The sequence below is a fragment of the Lepeophtheirus salmonis genome, chromosome 2 (assembly GCF_016086655.4).
Source record: "Lepeophtheirus salmonis chromosome 2, UVic_Lsal_1.4, whole genome shotgun sequence".
Taxonomy (NCBI): Eukaryota; Metazoa; Arthropoda; class Copepoda; order Siphonostomatoida; family Caligidae; genus Lepeophtheirus; species Lepeophtheirus salmonis.
This window is the reverse complement of record NC_052132.2, coordinates 12,271,787-12,282,841: the sequence shown is the minus strand read 5'-3', so window position 1 is coordinate 12,282,841 and position 11,055 is coordinate 12,271,787. Positions and strand designations below refer to the sequence as shown.

At 31.3% G+C, this 11,055-nt stretch overlaps 1 protein-coding gene across 1 annotated transcript; it reads right to left on the bottom strand.

Annotated features, from left to right (window-relative positions):
• Positions 1 to 1,542: 1,542 nt before the first annotated feature.
• On the bottom strand, positions 1,543 to 9,874 carry LOC121113878 (uncharacterized). The gene is made up of 4 exons (XM_040707741.1): positions 9,764 to 9,874; positions 4,122 to 4,565; positions 1,958 to 3,892; positions 1,543 to 1,899 (listed from the first exon to the last, which is right to left on the bottom strand). Exons 1-4 carry the CDS (start codon positions 9,872 to 9,874, stop codon positions 1,636 to 1,638), a joined length of 2,754 nt encoding a protein of 917 aa, XP_040563675.1. The 3' UTR covers positions 1,543 to 1,635.
• Between the last annotated feature and the right edge of the window lie 1,181 nt (positions 9,875 to 11,055).

The window sequence follows — 11,055 nt, the reverse complement described above, 5'->3', positions numbered from 1 at the left end:
CCCATTGGGATCCATTTTAATTGGACAGTAAATAATATACTAACAATAAAAGTCATTGACGTTTGAATATTTTTATTTATACAAATTATCATTCAAGTAATTTTCTTTTGCTCTTGAATTCTGAGCAATTTTTTTAAAGTTTGCATATTCCAGACTGGTTGTGACAATCCTCGTTATCTAATCTCAGTACTCATGAATGAATTTGTACAATATTTATTTTTCACCACATTCATCTGGGTGAAAACAGATTCGCATCCCTTATAAATGTAAATACAGAATCAAACCAAGAGCACTTAAATCGGTCGTTGGATTAATTTTACTTGTGAATAATTAGCCCTATGTTGGTTGATGCAAAAGAGTGATGAAAAAAAAAAAAAAAAAAAAAGAAGATACTACCTAGCACCCATAGAAACAATTGGTTACAACTGATTCACCTCTACCGAGAAAATAAAGTAGTGTAGATCACCTTTGCCATAGAAATATAATTTAACTAATTATACCAATATCAAATGTATTTATTTTTACATTATTAAATTATTTTCACAGGCACTATGAAATACACTCGTAAGAATTATAGGACCTTTAGTTTAAATCAGTTTTGAGGGGCTGAGCTCTGGTATAAAATGCCATCTATATATTTAAAAAGAAGTTTATTACATATAATGAATTTCTTTTTGGAAAAATTTGTAAAAAAACTAATTTATATACTACTTTTATGAAGAAAAATATTAAATATGGTTGGCTTCCAAAAACCTTTTATCCGTCTAAGTGGTTCTTAATCTTTTTGCTTCAATGTCCTAATTTCAGAATCTCAATAAAAAACTTAGGTTTTACTGAGATTCTGAAATTGGACAATGAAGATAAAAAGGTTAAGAATTACTAAATGAAATGGAGCAATTGGTTCGGTCAGGAAATTATAGACTGGTCTGATACCGTTATAATTTTTGTGTTTGCTTTCTTCATACTCTGTTCAAGTGATCTCGTCTCTTTGTGCCTCACTCGATGGTTCTCCTCTTCATTAATGGAAGGATAATTGATTGTGCAGATAATTTATGTATTAGTGGTTATGACCCAAGGGGATAACGGCGTATCCTACTACTAACCACTATGTGATGGAAGCACGCCTTAAGTCTTGCCAGGAGGATATACTAAATTTTAAGTTATTAGAGGAAATAAGAATGAATATCATGATGTAATAGATTAAGTAATAATGTATTACGTTATGTATATTGTATGCATGTAAAATAAATTATTTCAGTCATCTATTCATGATCTATTATCTACCGAAATTAATTACCATACATTTGTTGATTATTAAGAATACCAATATACGTAAATAAACAATCTTCTGCTTATTTTAACTTGATTGAGCACAAGTTATTTAAAAAAAAAAATTAATTAAGCTCAAACTAAAAAAAAATGTTCAAAATAAATTGTTTGTTTGTTTTAAAAAGCAAATGGTTAAATGAGTACGTGGGCTTGAACTAGTAATCAGAGAAGTATGAACAGTATCCATTTAATTCAAGAATTAAATATAATTGCTTTAAATTTAATAGAATTTATTCAAGCAAAATTCGTTACACATTAAAATTAGTAAATAAAGCTATGGCAAGTAAAGTCCTAAATCTGATGTATTTATGATGGGATAGGTCTCCAGTGAAATCCTACTGATCTAAGTGGTACACCTAAATTGATTGTTCCAGAGAAATAAGCTAAAGCGTGTCCCTCGGGGGCAGATTCATCAAAGTCCACTGATTCTTTATGCTGTCTCTCGCCAAAAGGTCCATATACTTTTCCTTTAGACGTGTATAGAGTAAGGCGGTTTATATTGTAGGGAGAAGCTCGTCCAGTGACACGAATAATGTAGTCATCCCTCATATTAATTTTCTTTTGTTTTACCTAAAAAAATGAAATTGATAATTAATTAATTGCCAGGGACATGATTTATATTTCTTACTTTGTCCTTCAAAATGGAGTGAATGCCTCCATGTATTTTTTTCTCCTTTTCAGGGTATTGAAGCGTGATGGCCCATACAAAGCCTTGATAAGTCAAATCAATTATTTGTGGAAAGCCAGTTACTGTGTCGTCCGAAAAAAATTCTCCTTTATCTGTATAACCAAATGGACCAACAGAAATTGTATCTTGTCCAGCGTTTTTCTTCGTATTATCTGTTGCAACGTTTCGAGGTGTAGTTTGATCTTGCTTTGTTTTCTTTAGAGAATTCGGGGTCTTAGGTATATTTGTTAGAGGCAGTGAGTGCTGCCTTTTTTTCTCACCTCCAGAGTTTGATATTTGCTGTTGATTTTTAATATTTTGGTGATTTTGGTTCTCTTTATTCAAATTATTTAATATTGGATTAGTATGTTTTTGATTACTTTTTCTATTTTTTGAATGCTCGGATTGAGCTTGAGTTTCCAACACCTTATTGAAGTTTGTAGACTTCTGTTGATTGTTGGCATGTTGTCTTCTGAAAGACTCCTGTTGCTGTCTGTGGAAGTTATTGTTATTCACATTTTGGACTTGTTTTCTCTGAAAATTGTTTTTATTTAGCTGTTGGAATCGATGATGAGGGGGTACGAGCTCATCATAATAATCCTGAGAGTATAAATAGCTGTAATCAACACTGCTTAACTCTTCTTCCTCATTTTCGAAGTCTGGTGACTCAGGAAGGGGAACTATATTTGCTGTAGTAGTTGTTTGGGCACTATGGAATCTCTTGGATGCAGGGGTGCCTCTATTTCCACGGGGAGTAGTCGGTAAATTTATTTTTGCTTTGGTTGCAGGTAAAGCCCTGTTTTTACCCCGAGTATTACTTTCGAAATTTTGGTTTGCTTCAGTTGCAGGTGATGCCTTGTTTTCACGACGAGTATTACTTTCGAAATTTTGGTTTGCTTCAGTTGTAGGTGATGCCTTGTTTTCACGACGAGCATTACTTTCTAAAGGTCTGTTGGCTTTGGTTGTTGGCGGAACTCTGTTTACTCTCTTAGTAAATGGCTCCCGCAGTATTCTTTTTGTTGTTGGTAATCGATTTACCCTAGGCGTTGTTGTTCTTGCTGTAGCTGAGGGTTTTGTTGTTCTTGCTGTAGCTGAGGGTTTTGTTGTTCTTTGAGAGTGATCATTCAAGACTCTTTGTGGTACTTCATTATGAAATCTAGAGGAAATTCTACGAACTTCAGGGAATCTTTGAAGAAAGTTTTCGATGGAAGTCGGACTATTGGTATTGGGTTTCCTCCGCTCTCCATTTTCTCGGCGATTTCTCTCAAAATTAGAATTGGACTCTATTTTTCTTGGTGTTTTACCTGACTGCACATTATCAGGTCGCTGATCATTGTTGGGAATAGGTTCTTGAGGAGTATTCTGTTCACTTACATTGATTTGTTTTGCTTGGTTATTACTATTTTGACTATTGTGTTGACCATTAGCATTAAAAGGATTCTTGAGTCTTATTGATTTATTCTGATTTTGTTGATTTTTAGTTGAACTTTTGGAATTTTGTTGACTTTGAGCATTAAAGTTCCTATTTACATTTTCATTTTGATGCTGTCGAGAAGATATGGACTTCTGTTCAGCAATGTTCTGGCGTTGATGAAGTTGTTGATTTCTTTGTGCAACATTATTGTTATTATTTATGAACTCTTTTTGATTTCTTTCATGAATCCTTCGATTATGAGAATTGAAATTGCTGGTTGGTTGTTGGGTTGGAGCTTTATTTGGAGTTCTAACATTATGCGAAGGACGTTCTTGTCGATTATTTGGTACAGCGTCACTATGGACTGACACATCATTATTTTGTCTATTGGATATGTTTTGATTATTCGCATTAGATCCTTGCTGTGCATCGCCATCATCTTCTATTACAATGTCTTCCTGTCTAGAAGTTTGAATTCTTTTCTATGTTATTACTTTCGCTACTTGTAGCTGTTGTTGATTTGCGTAATTGGTTTGAATCATTTGAATGGGGATTTTTTTGTGAAATAGAGTTAGTATTTTGGGGTTGAGATTGTTGTATGAACTTAGATTGTCTCACATTTTGAGATCTGTCATTTCTTTGCTCAAAGTGCTCAAACGGCCGCTGTTTTGTATTTGATTTTTGACTCTGAGCCCCATTTCTAGAATTTACTTGGACATTGATAGAGCTGTGATCTTTCAGATCACTTTGTTGGGACTGTCTTTGTTGATTTCTAGTGATGGTTTCTTCGATTGTCTGTTTCGAAGGTAATTTTAGATTAGGACTAGGTGCTAAAGTTTTATCTGCCAGAGTAGTGAGTCCAGGAACATTTTTATTACTTATTAATTTTCGCAAATTGTGTATGAGAATATTTTGATCATGACGATTAGTTTCTAATAAGTCTAACGCAAGTTCATGAATGCCTATACATTCCAATGAGTTAATTCTTTTCATAAGATTAGAAGAAACAGTTCTAATAATACGAGCTCCATTGGTGTCATAATGATCTTGAGTGAGAGTTACATCTTCTAAGGATATGGGATGTTGATATTCCTCTTTTGATTTGGAACGAATTGCCGATTCTATAAAATATAAGGAAGTCCTTTTTTTAGTGGTCTTTAAAACAAAAGACAAGTATTTAAATTACTTTCATGGATGACGTAAATTTATTTTGTTCAAATTGTCATCGATAAACTATTTATGATACTTAATAAACTGATGTAGAAGGTCTTGTAATTAATTCTACTTATGTTAATTAAAAATATATATATTAGATAGTTGCTGAATATAGCTACTCTTTGTATTACCGACAAAAAATTTACAATATGATTAATTGCTCACCTTGAAAAACCTATTTAAAATCCATAACAATAAAAAAAATGTGATTTTGGTTTTATTATTCTTTTAATGGTATTTTGTTTTCAATAATTAAAAATAAAACCTTGTAATTTTTTCTACCAAAATGTAAAATTGCAAATGCATAGTAAAGTTAATCCTTTTATACCATTTTACAAACGAATACGAAAATAGCCAATTCATTAATATAAAAAAACCTTAATTAAATTGGGGTGGGGGAGGGGAGGGGGTACATTGTATAAGTTTCCCCACGCGTCATACTTTCTCTTTCAATCTCGAAATCGGAGACAGATAATATACGTTTTACCTTTATTGTATCATGCAATCTTTCTTCGAAGAAGAAACAGAAATAAGGCTTAAAATCATCTGGTAGTTAGCCAAATAAGTCAATCATTCCAACTGCCATTTATATTTAATGTACTCCCAGATTATCACTCTCATATTATTTATTTACCATTTTTAAAATGAATTACATATCATTAAAGTCTACACATATGTACATATTATTTTATTCGATACTGTATTATAATATTGTTTTGTAATAGTTGTTAAAAGAGTTATTATACATTCATGTCTGTGTATGATAGCCAAAATTTCTTCATAGAAATAATAGAATTACCAATATATATTTTATAAAGGACAAAGGATCAACAAGAAATTATATTCCTGTTCTTTTGGAAACGGAGCATAAGTGTAAATTGTAACTAATCACTTTGTTGATTTGTCAAAAAGAATACATTATGAAATAGCCATGACGTATCCTGAGAAATGAGGTAATCGACTGCTGACAACAAAATGCATAGGGTATTTTTGTGTTAGCGAGGTAACACCGTGAATAGTTGAAACTCAATTATTGCACCCTTTTAATTATAAGAAAATGACTTCGCTAAGTGAAGCAAAGCGACCGACACGTCCAAAGCGAAGAATATTATATTGTAAAGGAAGAAAGGTATTTTGACTCAATCAATCACAATTGTTTGTACTATATTTATAGTAACTTTCAGTTTCAGGAGTTAATAGATTTGATGGCATAGAAGCTTATATCCATGCTACTTATTACTTTCATCAAGTAATTATACTGTAATGATTCATATTATAACCAAGAAGAAGCTGTAGCGACTTACATATTGAGATATGATCTCCTCCAGTCTCATCCTTCTGTCCACGGACCGACTCCGAGTACCCCTTTCCTTCAATACTCTATTAAAGGAAAAATCAGTACCTCCTCCACATAATGAGACCTTCCATTTACTTTTATGATCCTCCTAAATGGAAATTAGCTGACTATCTTTCAAAAAGTAGATATTCCTTTCAAGATAAAAAGTATAACGTCTATTGACTTCCCCATGCTTTTTAATATTTATGCCATAGTGTATGAATGGTTGTGTTTTTTGTCAAAATCTATCTTTCTTGCCCAATAGTCGGTACGATACATCAAATTGAACATTCTAGTAAGCCTGATTACATGATGTCCTAACTGAGTATTTCTATTAACCTTGGTATTTTGGACATTTCCGTTTAAAGAGACAAAAAGGCTCAAAATCAGTTGGTAATTTATCCAATTTCCTTGCCACTTCTTTCTAACTATGGTTAAATAGTTGTTGGGAATTGCTATAGCATACCTAGAAACAATTCAAATTCCCCCTAGTCAAAGTACACAAGACTGATTGGAGGAAAAGAATAATAATAAAAAAGCAGTAGGTCTGTGTTAGTGATTTTATCAGTCCAATCTTTTTTACGAGTCAATTGTCATAAAGACTGATACATTGGTCTTTCATTCCTATGTCCCTAGCTATCTTTTTTTTTTCTTAACTCATAGCTAGGATTGAATAATATAGGAACCAAAAAAATAATCAATGATAGCTAGAAGGTATAATAACACGCTCTAGTCAAATATCTCCTTAAGGCTACAAGTATTTTTTCTAATTGATATAGTTTATGAATTATAATGTAATTTCAGCAACTCAAATGACGTAGTTAGTAGGTGCTACGTAATTTTAGCTGGTGTAGTTTCTACTAAAGACCGATAAGGACCGGCCTTAAGACTGAAAAAATATATTAGGACCAGACTGATAATACTATGAACCTACTATGTATATAAGTACTTATATGTAATTCATTTAAAAAATTGTAGATAAATAACATGATAGTTTAGGAGCAATGAAGAGAAAAATAGAAGTTGGTATAATTGACTAATTTGCCAAACTATCAGATGATTTTGGGCCCTTTTTCTACTTTCGTTTTTGGAGGAAATGTTGCGTGATGCAACAAAAAGCAATCTTGTGGGATATATTCAAAATAGTGAAAGAGATTAAATGAACTACAAATTAAACTTATTTGAACATTTTTTAGTTGTTGAATATTTCAATAAAGTAATAAGTAATATAATATTTAAATTTATAGTATTTAAGGCTATTTGATTTATATTTGAAAAAAATATAATTATTGCTTTATGATTCTTACCCTTTATAGATGATTCTTGAGCAAGGGATGGAATGCCAAAACAACAAAGCACATAAATTATGAGTAGAACAAAAAGTGCCTTCATGGTTCCTGTAAAATAAGAAGATAAATTGAACAAATTAGGTTTTGTCACGGGAGTGAAGGATTTGAAGATTCTGTCCAAGGACATGAATGATGTTCAAAATTTATAATTATATGCTTTTTATATAACTATAAATATATATGTATAAGGCGTACTTTGTTTGACTTCCTTATTCTCTGATAATTTCATTTCCTAAACCCAGTTAAAACAATAATAAGAGTCTCATTGTATGTATACATACAAGTATGCTCATGGAATGTAATAAATAAGTTTACTAGCCCTTCAGCTATTTTCATAATTAAGCATATATCCCTTAATAACAACAAGTGGTTAATTGTAAATAACTTATAATAGAAAAATATCTTCTTAGATATATTACATAGATAAAATGAGGATTCGTATAAACTTAATAAATACAACAAAAGACAAGCTGGAATGATTTTTATACGAATCAAATATGGACAAAAATTAAAATAATTAATCCTTTAGAGGTGCCGTGAATTGCACACTCACAGAAGTGCAAAATTCCCTCTTCACAACGAAATTAAAGTAAAATAATGACGGATTAGATGTTTGAAAGGTAATATTGGAGCCAAATATAGGATATAAACTATTGCTAACGTTCTTGAGTATCCCCACTTAACCCAGAAATCTATATACAAATCCTATAATTTATCGAAATATGTCTATGAAGTATTCAACCACCGTATATACAGGGTGTGGATTTTAAATCCGGAACAAGTTTAGGTCTCAATATCTTGTCAACCCTGAGATCTATGTTTATGAAAGTCTACTCATCAGATTCAGCTGCTAAAATACAAAATCCCTAATATTTCCTCCAAATACGCCACTATTGTATGCTTCCGTGCCTGCCGCAAACCCAAGGACGTGATCTCGTGTCATCTTTGAATTTTAAATTGGTGCAAATTGTCCTAACCGGGTAATTGGAAGTGGATTTATTTCGAAAACCTTACATTTTTAAGAGCTTTATGTCCTAGCTACACGGGTCTGAACCCCTTGGACTTGTGGGACGTCTTCTAGATATAGTTGACTCCTTGCGGGCATCCAGTCTCGAGGCAATGACCAAAATGGAAAAGAATTAAGGCCTATGCCTTGTTCAGGGCCAGGTTGGAGGCCGTGGTTGAAGTTTGAGTAATTGACTTAAGCATAATATTTGTGAATTGCTGTATTGTGAATTTTGAGAAAATAATTGTAATATACATTATTCTGTGTATGATTAAAAAAAATATGTAGGCCATTTTTCTTCATTTCATGACTATGGTTCAAGATTGTATTTATGTTAACTCATACCAAGTGTATGATTATAAATAAACCCCTCTTTTTATAATAGAGATTGTAGAATGTTAAATTCCTAATAAGTTTGATTTATTTTTCCTATTGAGAAAATTAATTTTATTTTAACAAAATAAAGTTTTTAATAATTATTAATTGAATCAACAACCTTCAAATCTTCAATATCAATCAAGGTAAGGATCTTCTTATTTTCCTTTTATGAACACGATTATATCTTTTTACACTTAATATATTGTACTTTTATCAAGAATTTTAAAGTATGTCTTCATGCATGTAAATATTCCCATCAATATCCTAGGAGATTGAATTTCAATTCTTTGTCTTTCATGAACTAAAACCATATCTGACAAGGAGGAGGAAGAAGGAGATAGAGTTGCCTTATTTGATGCATAATTATAAATAAACCTTTAATGACAATGACGTAGTTAACATGTCAAGGTAGAATATGTACAAACTGTACATAATTATAATTGTATTAGGAATGTCTTTTAACAAAAAGTAGATGTAATAATGTTAACAAAATATTATTGTATTGTTTGTAGATTCTAATGTGGGACGAAAGAAGACTCAAATATAATTTTGAATAAATTCTTCCATTTATGTCTTGTTCAAGCATCTTGACATTTAAAATGATAAGAATAATTTTAAATCAAATATAACTCTTCTTAATTATTTGGACTAACTAATATGGGGCCAGCAAACTAATATTTCAGTATGGAGGTTGTAGGTATTTGCTTACAAGTTTATAAGGCTTCCAATCCATGTCTAAAAATGAGAGATGCGAAACTTAAAAATGTTGAAATGTATCAAATAGTTTCTTTGAAGCCATGATATTCTAAGAGAATGGATAGGGATGAAAATAAATAATCAGTATATTTAAAATCATAGACGTAGTAGAAAGAAACCCAATATTTTTAATGGATCTTTTTCTCATTAACCTTTATCTCCATGGCAATCAAACCAGTACTTACATGACAGTCGGACTCGACAATTTACATTATTTTATCTATATTTTCGACCAGAGTGTGGTGCATCTTTGACATCAAAATTTAGAGAACGTAATTGACGGAACCTAAAATTGTGCGTAATTGGCTATTACTGCATCAGGACCCAAAATACTATTTGCATTTTCAGCCACTTGGCTTACGTTGTATGTTTTATCGAGGAATAACGGTAAAGCATGGGGATTTTTCTCTTTGCTAGTGTCCATCTTTGATACGCCCTCAAATAACATTAAGTCAAACAATCACAAAACTGTCTGAAAAGTTTTTTTTTACTACGAAATCTTATCCTTCTGATGCTATCTCGCATAAACTGATCGCACAAATACAACGCGAGATACACATTACAAATGCCATCCATTAGAAAAATAAAGGATTCATTTTTCTAAACCTTTTCGCGGTCCCATAGTATATTTAAAATGAGTAAAATCTTATTGATCCAATTAACAAATTTTAATACTAAATTCTTAAGATTTAAGTATCCAAAATAAACTATACAAAGGTTGTTCAAAAGGTTACCAAGGTCTTGGATGACCTTTATGAAACTCTTTGTCACCGCTTTGTATGCCCCAACATGACTTTATAAGCATGTAAGCACCTTTCTAGCTCTAGAAAATTTGTTGCCTATCCTTTCAATTATTCTTACATAGAAGAAAAATCCATAGGTGTCAGATAGGATGAAGAAAATTGGGCGCTGGTTTTGTTTCTAAAGTGTTTAAATTCAATTTTACGTAGAAATTGTAATTTCAAAGATATATAAGTAGAAGTAGTTTTATTCTATTAGAATAAAACATCTTTGTTAGAGACTTTCCTTCAAAACCTCCAAATATACCTCTTGGTTGATTTTCACTCTGTATGGAATCTGATGTTTGTGAAGAATCGTGACTTTATTTCCTAAATTTCAATTTCCATATCGCATTCTAAGTCCATTTGAGGTCCGAAAAAATGAAACAAACTTTGTTTACATTGTAACAGTAAAAATATATGCTATGATGCCAACTGAAGCGACAATCTTTATACTATGTAGCAGGGATATTTTTCATTATAAATTAAGGACCATTTACAAAAGGTAAGTAGCCAAATATATCATTACAAAGAAACTTATTTTTGTAGACATATTTATGACTGTAAGAATTTAGTTCCAATAATGTAATTATTTAGACAGAATTGGAAATATATGTTATGGGTTAAAATAAACCATAGAAAAGTTAACTTAACTGGAAACGAATTTGAATTCATGTATCACTTCACAATCAATATTTCACATATCTGTTATTAAAAAGACAATTTATCTAACCATATTGTAGCTTAAATCCCTCCATTTTTTTTTTCAAGATGAAGAAAACATCATTTAGACATCATAATATTTTCTACTGATAACCTTCAACTG